This window comes from Podarcis melisellensis, assembly GCF_964234715.1.
Source record: "Podarcis melisellensis genome assembly, chromosome: Z".
NCBI lineage: Eukaryota > Metazoa > Chordata > Lepidosauria > Squamata > Lacertidae > Podarcis > Podarcis melisellensis.
The window spans coordinates 14,576,237-14,599,280 of NC_138547.1; the positions used below are offsets into that span (position 1 = coordinate 14,576,237).

At 42.6% G+C, this 23,044-nt stretch overlaps 1 protein-coding gene across 1 annotated transcript in view; it reads right to left on the reverse strand.

Annotated features, from left to right (window-relative positions):
* GFI1B (growth factor independent 1B transcriptional repressor) overlaps positions 1-21,785 on the reverse strand; it is a 27,896-nt gene extending 6,111 nt beyond the window's left edge. The window contains exons 1-4 of the mRNA XM_081897189.1: positions 21,698-21,785; positions 8,045-8,138; positions 4,968-5,164; positions 283-414 (exon numbers count right to left, since the gene is read on the reverse strand). Of these exons, the coding sequence (XP_081753315.1) occupies positions 283-403 (121 nt within the window). The 5' untranslated portion in view covers positions 404-414; positions 4,968-5,164; positions 8,045-8,138; positions 21,698-21,785. The remainder of the gene's footprint in view (positions 1-282; positions 415-4,967; positions 5,165-8,044; positions 8,139-21,697) is intronic.
* Positions 21,786-23,044: the final 1,259 nt, after the last annotated feature.

Here is a 23,044-nt window from a genome sequence, read left to right on the forward strand (position 1 = left end):
CAATAGTTTTATTTATTAAACTCGAGACCATCTGCATGGGAACTGGCTGCTCTGCTGCTAAGCTGCAATCCTTAGCAGCTGAGACAACCCAGTCAGATGGGCAGCATATAAATAATAATTGTTATTACTATTATTATTATTATTATTATTATTATTATTATTATTATTATTGGAAGGTGACCCACAAATCAAACAAATAAATATAGTGTCGCTGTGATTAAACACTGGAGGCTTTCGTGTAACCAGCGTGGTTCCTAGACAACCCAGAGGTGTCTGACCCACCTGCAGTGGAGGGCACAACTGTTGCTGGGTCCCATTTCGGAACCAGGAGACCGTCATCCACAACTCGGTACTGGTGATAAGAGTTTGCCTTCTTACTCTTCACTAAGAAAGACCTTGGCATTTTCTGTTCACCTGGGGAAAACAGATCCAGAAAGATAGGAGAAAACATAGTAAAACCAGAATGACACATTATCATCATCATCATCATCATAAATGTTTTTTTTCTTTAAAAATGTTTGGGGTACTCTCATTTTCCTACTTGTATTGAAATACTGCCCCTCACTGAGGCCAAACTAAGATTCACAAAATGCTTAGGGGTATGCGTACCCCTGTGTCCCGTCCCCCCCAGAAAAAGCACTGATCATAATTAAAACCACATGTGTGGATAAACTGCCATGGGTGACAGAGTAGCCCCTGATGCATTCCATAATGTTATGCAAATTTTATTTGCTGCTGCTGCTGCTGCTACTACTACTACTACTAATGTTGCCTCCCATCTGCTCAAGCTGAACTCATGAAAAATCAACCCTGGGAGAAAGAACTAGCCTGGGCACAATACAAGCCTGCAACGTGAACATGTGTGCAATAGCACTTTCCTCTCCTCCTCCTCTCCTCTCCTCCTCCTCCTCTCCACACTGTGGCTAGTCTGATGCTCGTTTAACAACAACAGCAATAACAATAATAATAACAATAATAAAAATTTATTATTTATACCTCGCCCATCTGGCTAGGTTTCCCTAGCCACTCTGGGCGGCTCCCAATCAAATATTTTAAAAAACAATACCGCATTAAACATTTAAAACTTCCCTAAACAGGGCTGCCTTCAGATGTCTTTTAAAAGTAGGATAGTTGCTTATTTCTTTGACATCTGATGGAGGTTGCTCCACAGGGCAGCCATCCAAATGAACGCTCTTCTCTGCCTTCTGTGGGAGAAGGTTCTATAGTCTAACTATGCACTGCATGAAGAAGGACTTTATCTTATCTGTTCTGAATCCGCCAACATTCAGCTTTTTTGAATGTCCCTGCATTCCTAGTGTTATGAGAGAGGGAGAAAAACTTTTCTCTGTCCACTTTCTCCTTGCCATACATATTTTTATAAACTTTCATCCTGTCACTTGTTACTCGCCTTTTCTCCAAACCAGAGAGTCCCAGTCGCTGCAATATTTCCTCACAGAGGAGTGCCCTTCCTGAACCCTTTCCAACTCTGCAACATCCTTTTTGAGAAAGGTCACAGAATTATGCCCTGATTGAGACTTACTACTAAGGGAGTGATTAATTCTTTACAGGAATCTCTGTGCAAAGAGCCAAATAACAGTCCATGAGCCACAAATTTAGGCACAAGAGATTATTGTCTATTGAAAGCTTCAGGAATTATTCCTAATTTTGCATCCGTACATAAACATTAGCCATATGCAAAGTTTATACAAATCTGTGCCCTCTTTTCTGGAGTTCCAAATGTCCTCCCTGGACACTGCATAGCTCTTATTTCCCACATACCTCATAAATTATGCACAAGCAAATCTCTTCTCCCCCCGCTAAACCCAGCTGCCTTGTGATAAGTAACATAATCCATGGAAGAACCTCAAGGTAACATACTGGAAGGCAATCAAGTAGTCTCTCATTTGCATGGTTGTTTGCATTTTCTCCTCCAGTTGTTCCGTTCAGTAACCGTACAAACAAATGTTATATTTTGCCTTGGGAAAAATGTACTCAATCCAGGCTCTCAAGATTGTCTCTGCTCCCACCACTCCTGTCTCCCAGGTCTGTTTAACTGTAAAGATATTTTGACTGCCCTCGAGTCAATATGGATCGTAGCCAACTTAGACATCATTCACATTATACATTGAAAGCACTTTCACACCAGTTCAGAAACTCGTGGCTTCTCCCCCAAAATTCTGGAAGCTGCAGTTTGTTAAGGGTGCTGAGAGTTGCTCAGAGGCCTGTATTCCCCCCTCAGACCTAAAATTTCCATAATTTCCTAGGAAGAGGGGTTGGGAACTGTAGCTCTGGGACAGGAAATGGGGTCTCCTAGCAACTCTTAGAAAGTTAACAAACTCCGGCTCCCAGAAGCCATGACTGCTTAATTTGGCAATGTATGTTGTGAATATGCATTCTACTCAGAGTAGACCCACTGGAATGAATAGACCTAAATCAGTCATGTACATTAATTTCCATAGGTTTACTCTGAGTGGAATTGACATGGGATACAACATTTTGAAACAGCCCCCATCTGGTTAATTTTTGTTGGCTTTTTAAAAAAAATATACAGTGGTACCTCGGGTTAAGTACTTAATTCATTCTGGAGGTCTGTTTTAACCTGGAACTGTTCTTAACCTGAAGACCACTTTAGCTAATGGGGCCTCCTGCTGCCACCATGCCGCCGGAGCATGATTTCTGTTCTCATCCTGAAGCAAAGTTCTTAACCCAAGGTACTATTTCTGGGCTAGCAGAGTCCGTAACCTGAAGCGTATGTAACCTGAAGCGTATGTAACCTGAGGTACCACTGTGCTTATTATATTTATAGCTCATCTTTCATCCAAGGATCTCAATGTAGCATACATGGTTGTTTCTTCCCCCAACTCCTCCTTCCATTATATCCTCTCAACAACCCGGTCAGGTAGGTTAGGCTGAGACAATGGTACTCAAAGCCACCTTCTCGTCCTCTCTAGCAATTGGCCTAGCAACTCACAATTCTGGCTGTCCCCCACCCAAAGTGTGAGAAAGACAAGAAGCACAGATTGTGGGCGAGTGTGGTTTTTTGAGAGAGAAAAGATACTACAACATCATAGCACATAATTGAGAATTTATCGGTGACAGGCGGTCATCTATGGTATGATAAGCAACAAAATTTAGTGTTGCTAAGTCCTGGTTTGGCAGGAGAGGAGAGCAAGTGTACTGGGAAGATTCAAGAACCATCAAAGAAACATCTAAACATTTCAGTGTAGTTTAGTATAGTATCAAAATAACTTTTTTATTTGCAGAATATGGATAGCTATTTCTTCAAAATGAGATACTGCAAGCTCACACCTCTCATTGAGTTTGTATACTTTCTGGGTGCCGCATGATAATATTATAAAGTAGTTGTGTACTATGTTATAAATCAATGTTATCTATGTTATAAATCAGGAGTTGTTTATTTTTGCTTTCCTATTTATTTCTTATCAATTAAAAAAAAAGGACTGTCTTGAACAAATATTTATTCTGAAATTATGGCCCAGATAAAAAAGAATAAAAAAGTTTTTTAAAAAAATATTTAAAACTAAAATGGTTTTAAAAGCAGTATGCACAAAACAACAACTGAAAATAGAATTTATAACCAATATAAAATGAGCAGAGAGCGGACCTTTTCCTTTTGCACTGAAATCCTCTGACTGAAAACTGTTCAGTGGCAATTACTCACAGCTGTTGACTAAAGGAGTGCAGCCTTAATTCTCTTCCAAATTTCTTTACAGTAGGTTAGGGTTGCAATTCTTTACCTGCTTTCCTGAGACCGTCAGAAGGGATTGTGCTTCCCAGTACCATCCTAGCAGTCCAGCATTGTTTCCCAATAATTCCGTAATATGGCTTATAAAATCATAGATTTGTATAGTTGGAATGGACCAGGAGGACATCACATCCAACTCTTTGCAATACTTTCTCTTCATTATTTTGTTATTTCATGTTTTCCCCCAAGCAGTAAAACTCAGGGATATTAGGTTATTTATTTAAATGAAGGATCAACCTTATTTCTCCTGTGCTAACAAGGCTTAACCCTGGCTGGGAACATCTTGGGACAGTTGGGTAAAGTCCCAACTAAATTTATTGCATTTATTTCCCACCTTTTCTCCAATTTGCTCAAGGTAGCCTACACAGTTCTTCTCCCACTCTTAATTTAACCCCCACAACAACCCTGTGAGGTAGGTTAGGCTGGGAGGCAGTGACCGACCCAAGGTCACACCTATTGAGCTTAATGGCTAAGGCAGGATTTGAACCCTGGTCTCTCCCAGGTTCTAGTCTGAAACTCTATACTACACCAATTCTGTACACAGGGTGGACCCATTGAAATCTATGGCTTGGAACCTATGAAGTCCTCCTCAGAGTTACCTAAGTTAGTTGTGCCCATTAATGTCAATAGGTCTCCTCTTGAGTAGAATTGAAGGTAGATTTAACCCAGTGTAGAATTATAGAATCATAGAATTGTAGAGTAACCCCACTTACCTGGGAGTCAGCCTCATTGAATTTGGTATTTCTTTAATGTCATAAGATTTACACACCTCTTGGTTGTAATAAAATCTCAAAGCAGTTTAGAAAAATAATAAAATAATATAATTACCAGTAAAAAAAAAAGAGATCACGTTAAAAACAGGTTAAGCTTAAAAAAAACCCCACCTGGATTAAGATACATGTCAGCTTTCTACATGTCCGAATAGGCTTGCCCAAACAAAAAAATATAGTAACTTCTATCTGCAACCCTCTTCCAGCACAGCTTTTCAGAAGATTTGGTTTCTATTACATCAATACAAGCTTTAACCTAGCTTTTAGAAGTGAACTGTAGGTCTTACTCAGTGTTGGTCCTACTTAGATTAGATCCATTGAAAAATATGGACATGACTTGGCCCATTAATTTCAGGGGGCTACTTGGAAAACTTTGGATACAATCCTTTAAAAAATTATTATTATTATTATTAGTGAAGGGGGGAAATTACCTGTTATTGCAGAATTGCTGAAAGTAGACTTGTTTTTTTCCTCAGGGACGATCCTCACAGTGAAGTTTCCTTCTCTATGACTTTTCCACAGTCTTGCTGTCAGCTGAAGTTAGACACATCTCCCTCTTTCTTCCCCTTCTTCACTTTACCTCATTCTCCTCCCTGATTTTTCAATCTGATTATACTCATGTCAAAATCTGGTGGTGAACCAGGCAGCCAATGAGGAACTAAACCCCTCCACAGTATTTGCTTATCAAAACCTCCCAGGCTTCATGACCTTGAAGAGAATATTGTGTTGCTCAAGTCCCAGAAGTGACACCCTTTCACAGACGGTTGGTGACTTTTTATTTTTTATTTGGTAGAGTGTTCTTTCAAGATACTGATTTTCTAGAAATGGCAAAGGAAAATATAATTTGCCCAAACATACACAACTGAAAAACATGCTGGGCTTTGTGAAGGAAAAGTAGTGTTGCTATTTTTTCACTTAGGGCATTTATGTTAAACTCATGTCAGTCATGATGAATTTATTGGTTGGCTTTACAAAATCCATCCATTTCCTCAGACCCCCACCCCATAACTAGCAATGTGGGGAATTATAATAATACCGCCCTGCCTTGCAAAGCTGAAATAATAAGAAGATAATAAGAGCTCTGCCGCAGCAGGCCAATAGCCCCATCTAGTCCTATTCTCACAGTGGCCAGCCAGCCACCTGTAGGAAACTTGCAAGCAGGACAACAGCACTCTTCCCTCCTGTGGTTTCCAGCAACTGATATTCAGAAGATTGGAAGCAGAACATAGCCATGGCTATCTGTCTAACATTCAGTGTCATTGAATAATCACAAGTTCTGGTATTATGAAAGAGGGATTGGTCAAGTGCTTTGAACCCTCTAAATGGGAAACACTCCAATTGTATCTAAATACAGACTTAAAGCCGCTCCACAATGTCAAGGACCATTCTTCAAATTTGCTTGCAATCTTTTAAGAGGTGTTTGCATGCATAGCCATCAGACAAATAAATAACTTTCCAAAATACATAGTAAATTTACTACTACTACTATTATTACTACTACAATAATTTATTCATACATTGCTTTTCAACACCCCAGAAGTCCCCCAAAACTGTGAACTACATATTAAAACAACAAAATACAGAATGGAGTACAGTGGTACCTCAGGTTACATACGCTTCAGGTTACATACGCTTCAGGTTACAGACTCCACTAACCCAGAAATATTACCTCGGGTTAAGAACTTTGCTTCAGGATGAGAACAGAAATCGTGCTCCGGTGGCGCGGTGGCAGCGGGAAGCCACATTAGCTAAAGTGGTGCTTCAGGTTAAGAAGTTTCAGGTTAAGAACGGACTTCCGGAATGAACCCAAGGTAGTACTTAACCCAAGGTAAAGATGAAGGGACCCCTGACCATTAGGTCCAGTCATGACCGACTCTGGGGTTGCAGCGCTCATCTCGCTTTATTGGCCGAGGGAGCCAGCATACAGCTTCCGGGTTAGCTTCCGGGTCATGACTAAGCCGCTTCTGGCGAACCAGAACAGCACACGGAAACGCTGTTTTCCTATTTATCTACTTGCACTTTGACGTGCTTTCGAACTGCTAGGTTGGCAGGAGCAGGGACCGAGCGACAGGAGTTCACCCTGTCACGGGGATTCGAACCACAGACCTTCTGATCGGCAAGAACTAGGCTCTGTGGTTTAACCCACAGCGCCACCAGCATCCCTTCTAACCCAAGGTACCACTGTACAATAAAATGGCCTAACAGACTGATTATCAAGTGCAACAATTTTAAAAGAACAAAACCACACATATACGAGGGCCAAAGAAAAGCCCTCCCAAATGATGCTCCCACAAACTCCTATATCCCACTCCCAGGGCCTTGAAAAGATTGAACTGCTGCTTTGCTCTAGAGCAGAGTAGTCCAACTTTTAATAGCAAGTGGGCTGCAAGAGTTCTTTGACAGGAAACCTGCAGGCTGCCTTGTCGCTTTCGGAATGAGACATTAAGTTCTGGCAGGGTCCTAGAGCCCTTCCACCTCCTTCCCAAAGCCCAGTGCCTCACACCTGTGACCCGCCCCCCCCCCCCACTCCCCAAATTCTTATTCAACAAAGCTGTCATCTGGGCATGTACAATGGGTGTCTGAAACTTACGCATCTCAACTTAAGCATGGCTCAGGTTTTCAAATCAGATGGAAGGTGGGTTCGTGGGGGAAATGCATAAAACAACATTATTTCTGAAGGAACTGCTGGATACCTATGGATTGTGACTAATGTCATGTGGGCTCAGCTTGAAACACCAGAGATAGGCACAGGTAATGCATACAACACAACCTAAGGTTTTTTTGTTTTGTTTTTAATCAAGTAGCTGTCGCTACTGCCATCTACTGACAGAACGAAAAATTTCACATTTCTCATATTATTGTTGTTATTACAGTGGTACCTCGGGTTACATACGGTTCAAGTTACATACGCTTCAGGTTACAGACTCTGCTAAACCAGAAATATTACCTCAGGTTAAGAACTTGCTTCAGGATGAGAACAGAAATTGTGCTCCGGCAGCGCGGCAGCAGCAGGAGGCCCCATTAGTTAAAAGTGGTGCTTCAGGTTAAGAACAGTTTCAGGTTAAGAACGGACCTCCGGAACGAATTAAGTACTTAACCTGAGGTACCACTGTATTATTATTTTATTAAAGATTTTCTTGATTTACAAAAGTGTGTGCAATGTCTCCATATTATTGTTATTGTTATTGTTATTGTGGCCCTCAGACACATCACCTTCAATGCCCCCCAATAACCTAGAAGAGGTAAGATTCTCTCATGTTACATATGATCCTCTAGGACAGGGGTCAAGCAACCTTTTTCAACCGTGGGCTGGTCCACCATCCCTCAGACCACGTGGTGTGCCGGACTGTATTTTGAAAAATAAATAAATGAACGAATTCCTATGCCCACAAATAACTCAGAGATGCATTTTAAATAAAAGCACACATTCTGCTCATGTAAAAACACCAGGCAGGCCCCACAAATAACCCAGAGGTGCATTTAAAATAAAAGGACACATTCTACTCACGTAAAAACACGCTGATTCCCGGACCGTCCGTGGGCTGGATTGAGAAGGTGATTGGGCTGCATCCAGACCCCGGGCTTTAGTGTGCCTACCCCTGCTCTGGGATAAGAACAGAAGAAGAGTCCTGTTGCATCACTGTTACCACTGTGGCCAATCAGCACATTACACACCTGGCGCACTGATGAGGTACCAAGGCCACAGCCTTGAGAGAGGTGCCTGACGGGTTTCAGGGCCTTTTCTGTCTTTCTGTTGCTGCTGCATCTCTTTCACAGCCTTGACATTTCCCTCTCTCAGGGAAGAGAGATGCAGCAGTGAGAGGGGCAGTTCATACCTAACTATGCCAACTTTGAACCAACCGCTTCTAAATACAGTGACATTTACTCCCAGGTAAGGACTTTCAGGATTCCATGAAAATAAAGGAAACTGCTCTTACTCTGAAGTAGATGCAAATGAGCTCAATGGACCTTGCTCTGCACCCTTAAAATACATACATTGATTCCCTTTAGTGATTTGAAATTTTATCAAGAAATATTACAGTATAAATTTGTGAAGCCATTGCGGGACTTTTGCACGGTTGTTTTCTTCTATAGCACAACACTGCTACCCTTTGGGATAATAAAATGATAGTAATAAATACAAGGCACACATCCAAGATGGGTCCACTGGATTATAGCTGCAGTAAATCGACAAATCGTAGCTGTGGTTCTTGCAGTGCAGGGGGCTGGAATAGATGACCTTTGGATTCACTCAAACTCTACAATTCTACGAAGCGGTAATCTCTTGCAGGATCTCCCTTTTTTGCTGTTGTGTTGATTGCTTTTTTCTTTTTGCTCAACATTAAAAAGTGTCCTTGGGTAGGGGAATTAGCAGCTTCCTAATCAGCCTGGAAATCAGCTTGCTTTCCTTATAAGGAGGTTGATGTTCAGGGCCAAGCAACGGAGGCCTATGCTAAACTAATTCCTAGAAAATCTTTAGGCTGCAATCCTATACATGCTTTTACTTTTTGTTCAGGCTGACCCTGCCTCATGCTCCCAGGGCTGCATCCCTGACTGGGGGCCTGTGGGAGGTAGCTGGGAGGTACAATGGGTTTGCATTGGGGGGTATTTTTAATCAGAATTGGGAAGTCAAACTGTCCTCTTTATTTATTTATTTTTTATTATTAAGGGGCGGGAGGAGACAGTGCTGTTCTTTTTCAAACACCATGGGCAGTTGGAGGGGAGCCTTTAAGTAGCCACATCTGTGGGCGGTGCTGACCATCTCCATCTGCCCAAATTTCCCAGGCTGCAGGTTGATGGAAAGAGCTCAAAAAGCGCCTCTTCAACTCCCAGCTAGTCAAATGTTTGTTTTTGGTAAAAGTGAGAAAGGCGGGGCAAGGGGGCGCCATTTTATGGTTTGCTTCAGGCTGCAAAATGTATTTGGCCAGCCCTGGCACTCTAGCACTCTCTCTGTTAAGTTGTGGGTGAACATATCAGACGACACAGCGATTCTTCAAACAGCTCTTGTTTATTCACAAGCCAGAACAGAACTGAACAGCAAACAGCTCAGCCGGCCTGCTTTTATAGGCAGCCAGCTGTCAACATTGTAGCAACAACAACCCAGGGTTTCCCGCCTAAAATAACTGATGTGGATCTGAGTGAAAACTCTCTACACGATACTCCTGGTGGCCAGGGTGAGAACTTCAATACATAACACTCTCCACTTGTGAATCTCAGCAACAGGCATTCGGAGGCATGCGGCCTCTGGCAGTGCAGTGGAGGAGCCACTGTCATAGCCACTGTGGCTCATAGTCATCAATAATCTGTATGAAATGGAAATGGAAACATTTGTAATCCACCAATATCTGGAGGGCAAAAGTTCTGCGCTCCTGCACCACAGTACTAGAACGATGTTCAAGTCAAAGAGGTATGCCATATTCACACCATACATTTGGTACTCAGTTCCCCCAAAGAATTATGGGAACTGTGGTTTGTGAAGGGTGCTGGCAGTTCTTAGGGGACTCCTATATCCCTCTCAGAGCTACAATTCCCAGAGTGGCTTAATGATTTTTTTAAAATAGGGTTTTACATTTATAAACATCAAAATATCACATTATATAACAATAACATCATTCCCCAGTTTCCCCCTTCCTACATGCAACTTCCCTCAACTTCCTCTTCTTGTTTATTTTAACATAATATCTTCTCCTGCTTATTCTACTTTTTTCTCAACTTTTTGGTATCTTTAAATCATATTCTTATCATTCGGTTCTCATTATTAACGTCATATTTATAATTACTATATTTATTTTGTTAATTGTCGGTGTTTATTCAAAGCCTGCTAGTGAGTCCAATTCTTTGCCTTGTTTCTGTAAATATGCTGTAAATGGTTCCCAATCTTTTTAAAAATCTCTGTTGTCCTTATTTCGGAGTCTTTCAGTTAGTTTTGCCATTTCGGCATATTCCATAAGTTTTTCTTGCCATTCTTCTTTAGTTCATATTTTATCACTTTTCCATCTTTGTGCTAATAACATCCTTGCCGCAGTTGTAGCATACATAAAGAATTTTTGTTTTAGTTTTGGCAAATCTTGACCTAAAATACCTAACAAAAAAGCTTATGGATTTTAAAGTTATCTTAAACATTTTTTTAATTTCATTATATATTATTTCCCAGTAATTTTTAATTATTTTACAATTCCACCGTGAATAAAAAAAAGGTGCCTTCCTTTTTTTTACACTTCCAACACTTATTGGTGCCAGTTTTACACATGTTAGCCATTTTCAAAGGTGTAATATACGATCGGTACATCATTTTCATATAATTCTCTTTTAACAAAGTACAATCAGTAAATTTCAGATTCACTCTCCATAATTTCTCCCAGTCCTCCATTTGTATGTTATGTCCTAAACCTTGTGCCTACTTGAGCATAATAGAAATAAATAAAAAGGGGTTCAGTTACACAGTATCTAGATTCCAAAAAGAAACTGTAGATGAAAACACTAAGCTTTTAAAAAAGATGTGTAACATATTATTAGATTGGAAGACCAAAGACAAAGAGGTGAAATCTGTAACGATCAGAGTGGCTTAGTGATCAATCCCAGGGAACTCTGGAAATTAATTGCAGCTCTGGGAGGGGAAGAAGGTTTTCCTAATGGCTCTCAGCACCAGATTTCTGGATCCAGGATTCATTTGGACCATGACGGTTTAAAGTGGTACCATAGGCTTTAATGGTATGGTGTGACTGTGGCCCAGATGACACTACTGCGTGGTCTGATCCAGCCGGGTGGTTCTTAGCATCTTACTGGCTTTTGATGCACACTGCGCCCTCTAAGACATTACAGGCAGAATAAATAAATCATTAAAGGCCATGGACTCAAAAGAGGAAATAAGGGTAATGATATAATTTGGGGGGGATATTTTATGCATTGGGATTCTAAACCCACCCCTCCACCCCGTCTCTTTCCATTAACAAGCCTCACTTGCAAATACTCCTTCCCCAGAATGGTGCACCAATTTATTTATTTCGATGTAATGTTATGCAGATTAAGTCAAGGAGAAATAATATTACTAATTGCTTCCATCCATTCCTTTTCTGAAGCCCCATCCTAATTTAAGTTTCTCCCCCCCCCTTCTCTTCCCAAGGGAAGATTAAATAAACATGCCTCCAGCACAGCAGGAGGGGGGGAAAGACTGAAATAAAAATTAATTGTAATTCACAAAGTGGGACAGGATTAGAAGGCTGTTCACATCAAGAAACTGATTCCCCCCTCCTCTGTCTGAGATGGGCTGACCTCTCGCAGGTGAAACTTCAAGGGAAACAAGCATGGAATCCCATGTGCAGGGAATTGTGAAATATGCAGACACAATCCCAGATTGGAGAACCATCTTCAAAGGCTGTTTATGCTAGGTTTTATATCCTGAACCAATACCCTTCTGGTGATAAAAAAGAGCAGCAGTTCTGCAGCCTGACCTTTTCCAGAGTTAGGGCATGCCACTTAGGGGAAGGCTATTGATGGCTACTAATCATGGTGGTTGGAGGTAGTAGAGCTTTTGAACACCAGTTGCTGGAAATCACAAGCGGGGAGTGATCTTGTACTTGGGTCTTGCTTGCCAGTTTCCTGGCAAGACATCTGTTCGGTCATTGTGAGAACAGGATGGTGGAGTAGATGGGCCACTGGTGTGGTCCAACAGACCTGTCATGTTCTTATGGTCTATAGCTCAGTGGTAAGGACCCTGACCATTAGGTCCAGTCGTGGCCGACTCTGGGGTTGCAGTGCTCATCTCGCTTTACTGGCCGAGGGAGCCGGCGTACAGCTTCCGGGTCATGTGCCCAGCATGACTAAGACACTTCTGGCCAACCAGAGCAGCGCACGGAAACACCGTTTACCTTCCAGCCATAGTGGTACCTATTTATCTACTTGCACTTTGACATGCTTTTGAACTGCTAGGTTGGCAGGAGCAGGGACCGAGCAACGGGAACTCACCCTGTCACGGGGATTTGAACCGCCGACCTTCTGATCAGCAAGTCCTAGGCTCTGTGGTTTAACCCACAGTGCCACCCACATCCCTTAGGCCTGCATTTTAGCACCTTGCTAAATCCAGTGTCTGGCAGTCCATTTCAGTCCATTGAATAAACCCCAACACTCGCTAGACCCAGGAATTTAGAGGAAGATCTGGCACCCAGGAGTTTAGGGAAATCAAGCCCCACACAGACTCATAACAATATGAATCCTGAGCCAGAACACATCAACTGTTTTTCCTGCATTGCTATAAGTAGAGTGAAGGAGTATACTTCATCTTCTCCTGCCTATTCTGAGTGTGTGATGAGTCAACTTTACCATCATATCGGAAAGGACAGCAGGAGTCCTTGCATCCTACATTTTGGAGAGACATACCAAGGTAATGAATGATTGCCACAAGTCACTTGGAGAGATGGAGTTATTATTCTCTGCAGTTTCAACTTTTCTGAGCAGCATCAATGAAAATCTACATTTCAGCTTCCACAGCCATTGCTGCCACTGAACATGAGGCACCTAGAATCCTGATGATGAACTCTTTATAAAGATCAAATCTATATCAAGCTCACAGGACTGTTGTTTCTACAACCAGAAATATTGCTTTAATGTCGTTTATAATTTCAAACATTGGAAAATAAGTATTTGTATGGGTGGGCTTTGTATTTTTATCATTTTCAATAATTTAAGTACCGTTTTTTTTGCTCTATAAGATGCATCAGACCACAAGATGCACCTAGTTTTTGGAGGAGGAAAACAAGAAAAAAAATATTCTGAATCTCAGAAGCCAGAACAGCAAGAGGGATCGCTGCACAGTGAAAGCAGCGATCCCTCTTGCTGTTCTGGCTTCTAGGATAGCTGTGCAGCCTGCATTCGCTCCATAAGACGCACACACATTTCCCCTTACTTTTTAGGAGGGGAAAAGTGAGTCTTATAGAGCAAAAAATACGGTACCTAATCTCATTTATTTATTTATTAAGTTTACAACACAAACACACACACTCATAAAACAAAAAATGAGACAAAAAAACAGGAGAAAACAATATCAAGGTAATGTACAAAAAAAATTCAATTCTTCTTTTCTTCCAATTGACTTCCTCCATCCTTATGACGGATCTGTTTTCATTTTTGGTAAACTGTTTCCTTCTTAGCTTCCACTCTCTCTTTTTTAATTTGGCAGCTATTTCTATAACTATAGGAAGTGATTCAAATTGTAGGAAACAAACCAAAACATGGCTTATGTTCTCCATCCCCAGAAACAAATAAAGAAAATTATTGGTTATGCTTCGAGTGCATGTGGGTAAAGAATGGGTATACAGTGTACAGTGGTACCTCGGGTTACAGGCATTTCAGGTTACAGGCGCTTCAGGTTACAGACTCTGCTAGCCCAGAAATAGTACCTCAGGTTAAGAACTTTGCTTCAGGATGAGAACAGAAATAATGCTCCGGCGGCACGGCAGCAACAGAAGGCCCCATTAGCTACAGTGGTGTCTCAAGTTAAGAAGAGTTTCAGATTAAGAACGGACTTCCAGAACAAATTAAGTTCTTAACCCGAGGTACCACTGTACATGTGTGTGAAATAACTGCTTGTTAGTACTACTGAGTCAGTTGGCCCATAATTTGTTATATGGGACTCACCATCTGTTGTTGATACTATACTACACTTTGACCAGTGTGATCAGCAGAGTATGCACAGCTCCTGCAGAGTCTTCAAGCAGAACATTAGAGATTTCCCACTTTCCAGTACAGTGGTACCTCGGTTTACGAACTTAATCCGTTCCGGAAATCTGTTTCTAAACCAAAGCCGTTCTTAAACCAAGGCGCACTTTCCCTAATGAGGCTTCCTGCTGCCAGTGCCCTTCCACCATTCGGCTTCTGTTCTTAGACCGAGGTAAAGTTTGCAAACCAGGACACTATTTCTGGTTTTGTGGTGTTCATATACCGAACAGTTTGTAAACAGGGCTGTTCTTAAACCGAGGTACCACTGTAGTCAGCCTTTTCCGGGTTAAGAAAACACCTTGCCCACATGGTTCAGTTTTTTTCAGTTTGGCCAGAGGTTTTTGTTTTGTTTTTTGTTTTGCAGAAAGGGTAATTTGCATAAATAAGTGCCAATGTGGTATTTTGTGTTTCATTAATGTCTTGAACAAAAATATATCTTCCATTTTAATCTCTCAATAGTTTTGTAGGCTGAAATTTAAATAATGAATGTATTAATAAGGTAGGGTTGCCATATTTCAAAATAAAAATCTGGAAACATGTTGAGCAAATTCACAATTTTGGGGGGGAAGTTTTCCAGCTATTTTAAAGGAGTATCACCAAAAATGACACTGCCGACATGGGTTGCCATACATCTGGATTTTCCCAGACACTTCAGCGATTTCTGCCAGATGCTGTTAACGAGGGCTGAATTCCTCCTATGTCTGTGAAATCTGGACATATGGCAACCCTAAATAAGGCCCACCCCTCTAGCTCTGTTGGAGCTACTTGCCATGAACTTTTGGCCCACCCATGACTATGTAAACAATGTTTTTTTTCTATCTGCTTTATGGGCTTCTTGCAAAAAGGCTATATATGGATCCATTTTGAATAAATAAGTTGCCATTCTGGTGCATTTTATTGGATCTCCCAACCCCTTCACAGCTAAAGAAATTACATTAATACCTGTAACTCATTTTGGCCATTAAGCAATAGTGTCCTTTGCCAATCTAAGCTTTCCATGTTTTTGAATTAACCCAAAACATTTAGAACAGGGGTTAGCAAACTTTTTCAGCAGTGGGCTGGTCCACTGTCCCTCAGACCTTGTGGGGGGCTCTATTTTGGGGGGGGGGGATACTAAAAATTAACAAATTCCTATGCCCCACAAATAACCCAGAGATGCACTTTAAATAAAAGGACACATTCTACTCATGTAAAAAAAATGCTGATTCCCGGACGTCCGCGGTCCAGATTTAGAATGTGATTGGGCCAGATCTGCCCCCCCCCCCGGGCCTTAGCTTGCCTACCCATGCTTTAGAACAGGGGTAGGCAACCTAAGGTCTGTGGGCCGGATGTGGCCTAATCGCCTTCTAAATCTGGCCCACGGACAGTCCGGGAATCAGCACGTTTTTACATGAGTAGAATGTGTCCTTTCATTTAAAATGCATCTCTGGGTTATTTGTGGGGCATAGGAATTTATTCATTCCCCCCCCCAAAAAAAAATAGTCCGGCCCACCACATGGTCTGAGGGACGGTGGCCCAGCCCATGGCTGAAAAAGTTTGCTGACCCCTGCTTTAGAACTTACACCCTGGTGTGTGTCCTCTTTTAACAGTAGAGGGCACTCCAGTGCTACTATGGGTATAGAGTAAATCATAAGCATAAAAATCAAACTTATTTTAAACAAGTAAATGATGAGGTACATTAAAGTGGATATTTTATTGTAAATATCATGTCCCAACCTCTGGGTACCTTCAATATATTTATATTTTCCGGTTATTCCAGTTTAATTGCTTTCACTTCTATAGAAAATGAGCCTTTTTTCTCTTTTAAACAGCATTCGAGCTTTAGTTTCTGTTTAAACATAGTTAATAAGTTAACCATTCAAATTTTTTCCCAAAGTTTCAAAACATTTGGACAAAGGTGAAGAGTTCTTTTGGATTCAATGGCAATAGCAACACAAGTGGAGGGAAGTTAGCTGCTTTTATTAAATAGCAGTCTTGACTACAGCACAAAGCAGCAGTGAAAGAGCCTTTAGCAAAATACCACAGCGTGAACAAAATGAAGCTAATTCTGTCATCAAGAGCTGACCAGCCTATTATCTAAATTCCTCCAATCTGTTAAACAAGGCCAATATACTGTACCAGGGAGGGACCAGGGGAAGATGGTTTTATAGATTTGAAAAGGGAGCCTCCCTAAACCCTATAAATTAGTAAATGGTAGGATTTTATTTAAGGGACACAGGTGGCGCTGTGGGTTAAAGCCTCAGCGCCTAGGACTTGCCGATCGAAAGGTCGGCGGTTCGAATCCCTGCTGCGGGGTGCGCTCCCGCTGCTCGGTCCCAGCGCCTGCCAACCTAGCAGTTCGAAAGCACCCCCGGGTGCAAGTAGATAAATAGGGACCGCTTACCAGCGGGAAGGTAAATGGCGTTTCCGTGTGCGGCTCTGGCTCGCCAGTGTCTCCGGACAGCGCTGGCCCCTGGCCTCTTAAGTGAGATGGGCGCACAACCCCAGAGTCTGTCAAGACTGGCCCATACGGGCAGGGGTACCTTTACCTTTACCTTTACCTTAGGATTTTATTTGGAGTATTGAAGGGTAGATTGGAGGTCAGTGGAAAAGTACAGGCTAAGCTTCCTTCCAAGCCAAAGCCTCACATGAGACAGAGGTGTTAGCATGACAAAAAGTGTTGATGGCCCCTCTAGAAGGAATATTGGGCCTGGGCAGACAGAGGTTGCCATGCTGATGGTGTGGTGGTGGCCCAAAGGGCAACAATAAATGTACAGTAATGGCTTACAACAATGGGAAGTGTGTTTGATGTGACAGGAAAAGAGAGGTTTTTAGAGCAAGGTGTACTGAACAGAAGTAGGGGAGAGCAAAGAGAGATACACCTTGAGCAGGCTGGAAGTCTGACATGGAGAGATGCCTTTGACTCCGGTGCTGTACTGCTTTTGGAACAAGCCCTGCTTGAGATGACCATGCTGTAAGATCTGGACTCCATGAAGACTGAAGGTGTAAATATGTGAATATATCATATTTATTAAAGCTATGACAGTCTCCTCCACATCTTCAATTCTCCAAAGGGGCACAAACCTTGGGTGTGTGTCTGGAACCCCCTGGAATCTTGCTACCGCTCAGCAGAGAGTGGGGGTGGTGTCCAACCTTTGTAACACTGGTGTCAAATGTGGGACCTGTGCTTCTGGAGAGAAAGACGTAGGCTAAGGGTCAGCAACCTTTTTCATCCGTGGGCTGGTCCACCATCCCTCAGACCATATGCTGGGCCGGACTATGTTTTTTTTTGGGGGGGGGGAAATGAACAAATTCCTCTGCCCCACAAATAACCCAGAGATGCATTTTATATATGTAAAAGCACACACTCTGCTCATGTAAAAACACCAGGCAGGCCCCACAAATAACCCAGAGACGCATTTTAAATAAAAGGATGCAATCTACTAATGTAAAAACACGCTGATTCCCAGACCGTCTGTGGGCTGGACTGAGACAACGATTGGGCTGCATCCGGCCCCTGGGCCATAGGTTGCCTGACGTAGGCGCAACATCCATCTGAGATAACAATGGAGGGGAGAAACAGTAACACCTTTTGAGCAGTTCAAGTTAGGCTGGAAAAGCACCAGGAGCAGTGATTTGATGAAATGAGGCAGCTGGTGATATAGTGGGGGAGAAGTCTCCTTGCATAGCAAAAATGTGACTCCATTCCAGCAGAAAAAGAGAAAATGGAAGTGCCAAAGAGCAAGAATTGCTACTAGTTGAATTCTATACCACATGTGGGGAGAGTGCCCTGCTGGGTGGTGAGATGCTACAAGGGTCAGGGAGTGATCTGGGAGTCTAGCTGTCAGACCGCCCAGGGTGGCCAGAAATATCCAGAATGTGGGTGGGCAGTTGAAGGGCTTGGACTGTGAGGAGTTGCAGCGTGCAGCTGAATGCAATGGAGACAAGTATGAGCTGTCTGGAATGGGAGAGCAGTTGGCTCCCTCTGAGTTGGAAGTTGTGCCTGAGGAAATGGAAGAGGCACCAGCAGCTGTGAGGAAGGCAGTAAATGCTGGTCTGTCTACCCATGGAAGAGGCAGCAAGAAGGAGAAGCCAGAAGAACAGTGGGTGACTGCTGGATGGCTACTTTCAGGGGGTGCCAGGAGAAAGGGGATGTAACAAATGAAAATCTGCCCTTATTCCCTTATGGGGGACACAAGAGCCCTTACATAGTCCTTTGCAGATTCTCCATCAGTCGGAGGAAAAAACAAGAGGCCAACCAGAGAATATTGAGAAGTGAAGCAGCTCGCAAGCCTGATCTTTGTTGAACTGTTGCAACAGGGTGCTCCCCTCTCACACAGGAAAGGAGGAGGGACCCAGAACCCAGGTGTGCCCGCCCTTATATAGACATTTTAAATTGGCCGCCCTGGAGTCCAAGACCATCCCCAGAAACATCATACATACATCACAGAAGGGGTGTAGCTCAAGACTACCCGCCAGATAAATCATACCTATATCACAGAAGGGGTGGTCTACAACAGAAATCTGAGTGCATTGTTTATCTCCTTTCTGGCAGACCTGTTAAGGGTCACTTATTTAGATACCCTGGGGAGCCTGGCCAGTCTTTTGTAATGACAAATACTTAGTTCCTAAGCCAGGTCACAGGCTCACCCTATTCATACACAGACATACCCTTAAGACAGGATTTGTGAATGAAAAGACAATGGAGAGACTTTTCCATTTCCTTCAACCTTGCAGAGAAAACATTTGGTCAGTTTGAGAGTCAAAATGGTTCCAGGGCTGTTTTCCTGTGCTGCTTTAGACATGTGGTTTATATATTTATGTACGTGTTAGCTTGTTACATTTATGAACATTTATAAGACCTTTATTTTTTTATTTCAGGGAGCAGACAGCTGAATCGAAACAGGAGGCTTCAGTGCCTGTTGGATTTGGCGAGGGGGGAACGTTGGGGCTTTTGTCCCTTGGATGGCTCCAAATGGCCTTGAGTGGGAGAGGAAATGACCCAATGCTAGAAACAGTCCTTAAGTGGACTCTAGCAGTCAGAGCTGCCAAGAGCAATGGGGTCAGGGGAAGAAAGCCGCTGGGGAAGTTACATGTCTTTGTTTAGCAGCAGGAGCTGGGCCAGATCTAGGTTTGATGAGGCCCTAAGCTACTGAAGGTAATGGGGCCCATTATATGTCCAGCTGTCCTTTGTCAACAACAAATTGTCACTGTTTTTTTCAGTTGCATATATGCTATATGGTAATTTATGGACCCAATAGGTATCTAAAGCCATTTGCACATAACAAAATATGTATTTTATCAAAGTAATTGTTGAACTATATAAAAAATGAGCAAACCAGTGATATTTTAGGGAGCAGGCTAGCAGGCGGGGTCCATTATTTACGTCATAGGAGCCTACACAACCCAAAACACTGTTGCTGTATGTTATTTGTTATATTATATTTTGGAAATGTACATCCAGGGGGTTTTTTCCTTTAAATTTTTTTGGGGCCCCCAATAGAGTGGGGCCCTAAGCTAAAGCTTGTTTTGATTATACATAAATCCAGCACTGACCAGGAGTATGCAAAGAGGCATTTTCTGGACATCTGTGTGGGTGGGGTGGGCCTGGAGATTCTGAAGAAAGTACCCCCAGATAAAGCCTGGTGGCAAGAATTTGATTTGGAATATGGGGCAGGAGATGGGGTGGATGGGGCCCCAGGGAGGAGATTCCACATGTGCCAAAGAGGAAACAGCTGGGGGTCCTGGAATTGTGTTTCAAGCAGCTGCATAAATTGTTTTGGGGCTGCAAGTGTAAGTTTGGAAGCTCTGACCCACAACCCAGAAGGAATAGCAGGGCCCCAGGAAGACTGAACCTATGGATTAACCAACAAGGACTGAGAACTTTGTTTGATTTACTCAGTAGAAAGAATTATGTGGAAACCCCAGGCAGGGTATTGCAACAAGGAGAGGAGGATGGGTTTCTGCTGACTGAACAGATTTACAAAGGGACTTTGCCTGCTGCAAGTTCAACAAAGGTTTTGAAATGCTGTGGTGTGTTTTGTTTTCTTGAATGCAGTTGGTGGTGGTGGAGCTAGTAAGTGTTTTGTCTAAATTACTCTGTTCAGCTATGTGCTTTTGCATGCTTGTGATAATGGAAACTGTTAATGATGTATAGGAACTGTGCTGATAAGAAATGGTGAAAATGTTGATAGTGATGACGAAGGGCCTCTGGGTTGAGACAGCTCTGGTTCTGAGGCTGACATCCTGACTTAAACATGATTTGGAAACTCATAATCTTGGCTGCCAAGTGTGGGTGACTGGGTAAGCTGCATTGGAATGGTTATCAGAGTGTACCTCAAGAGGAAAGAGAAAGCCTGGAGGATTCCAGGGAAGCTGGAGGCCACCTGGATATTAACTGTTCTTGTGTTTTTAAACATGTCACTGCACTATTACCTGCTTTGATGTGTTGCTCTAAATGCTGTAACTTTTATGTTATTTCTTCTGCACACCTATGGAAAGCTTTCTCTTTTTCTAAAAGGGTGGTAGTGTTATAGATTTTGGGGGACCTGCCTAAACCCTAGAAATTAGTAAATGGTAGGATTTGATTATTTGGCATTTTGAAGGCAAGATTGGAAGTCAGTGGAAAAGTACAGGCTAAGCTTCCTTCCAAGCCAGGGCCTCATCTGAGATAGAGGCGTTGGCATGACAAAAGGTGTCGATGACCCATCTAAGAGGAATATTGGGCATACAGAGGTTGCCATGATGGTGGTGTGTGTGTTTGAGTTGACAGGAACAGAGAGGTTTTTAGAGCAAGGTGTGTTGGCCAGAAGAAGGGGAGAACAAAGAGAGATCCATCTTGGGCAGGTTGGCTGAAGTCGACAAGGAGGGAGGCCTTTGACTCCAGTGCTGTACTGCAGTGGGAACAAGCCCTGATTGAGATGACCATGTTGTAAGATCTGGACTACAACAGTCTTTGCCACGTCTGCCCTTCTCCAAAGGAGCACAAACCCTGTATTCAAGTCAACATAAATTTTACTGTCTATCAAGACCATTGATCCATAAAATGAAGGCAATAATCAATGTACTATAAAATAAATAAGACAGTATTTTAGATGAAAAAATTCCCCCCCCCCCTTATGTGCACTGATGATAGTCAGATTGGATGGGGGGCTTTTATCCATTTATGAAGTCACAAAATCAACCAGTAGCTGAAGTGGGTTCCACACAGTCACAAAAACAAGTCACAAAAATGAAGTCACAAGCCACAGTCACAAAAGCGAAGTCACAAGTCAGTCCCATCAAATGAAGAACAGGTCACAGTCAAAAAACCAAAAAAGCCACACAAACCAAAACGCAAAAAGGAACCAGACAATGAAAAGCGACCCCTAAAACAGAAATTTTACATGATTTTTACTAACGAGGCCATTGATCCATAAAATGAAATCAATAAAACAGTACAAAATGAAAATGTGATTTTTTTTCTTACCTGTGCTGATGATGGTCATTGTTTGGATGGGGGCTCAGGGTCCTCTTTCACAATCACAATCGACTTGGCTCCTGGCATTCATGGAGGCCTCAGAGAGCTCCCACGGCTGGAGCCCAGTCACAGAGCCTCTGCAGGCCCCGCGGATGTCGGGGCTTGGCTCCCCGCATTCGCGGAGGCCTCCGAGAGCTCCATAGGCCCTGCGGATGTCCGCGCTTGGCTCCAGGCAGTGGCGAGGCCTCCGAGAGCTCGGACAACTTACTTCCGGGTTACAATAGTTCGTAACCCTAAAAAACGTAAGTTGAAGAGTTCGTAACCTGAGGTACCACGGTAAAATCTTTTGGCTACATTTTTCCAGTTACATTTTTCTATTCTAGTTACATCTTTTAGTGTAAGAAAACACTTTTTAGAAAGATACAAAGAGGTGATACATTTGATAAGAAAAACACTTTTTAGAAAGATACAAAAGGGATACCTTTGATAGAGTCAATGGTTGGATTGCTCAGCTACATTCTTTAGTGGTATTACAGTGGTACCTCGGGTTACATACGCTTCAGGTTACATATGTTCAGGTTACCTATGCTTCAGGTTACAGACTCTGCTAACCCATAAATATTACCTCGGGTTAAGAACTTTGCTTCAGGATTAGAACAGAAATCGTGCTCTGGTGGCACAGCCACAGCAGGAGGCCCCATTAGCTAAAGTGGTGCTTCAGGTTAAGAACAGTTTCAGATTAAGAACAGACCTCCGGACCGAATTAAGTACGTAACCAGAGGTACCACTGTACAGCGACACAGAAGAAAAAGATACAAGTAAAAAGATAAATTCTTTTGTTAGCATAGAAATACGTAACACTGAGAGGTTCATTTATTATCTACCCTCTCTGAGCATGGTTTCTCTTATGACACCTCTCAATAGGTCTTTCCTGTGTCTAGCTATGGTATCTCCAGCTGCTGAGAGTGACTTATGAGTTCCTTGTCATGTACATGTGGGTTATTGTCCTGGAATATATTTAATTGTGCTTTTTATTGAGTTACTTCTATTACCTGTTTCGTTATTTTTTTATATTTCCTGCAATATTGGGCCATTGGCTCATAGCTGTCAACCTTCCCTTTTTTTGCGGGAAATTCCCTTATTCCAGCGCCGTTTCCCGCCATTTCCCACTGCTATTCCGGATTGTTAGATATCCCGTAGACTGTCTATGGAACAGGTGAGTCTGCTGATCCCTTATTTTCAAATCTGAAAGTTGACAGCTATGCATTGGCTTGATCCACCTGGCTCTTCCTAGGTTCTTATGCTGATACAGTGGTATCTCGGGTTAAGTACTTAATTCGTTCTGGAGGTCCGTAC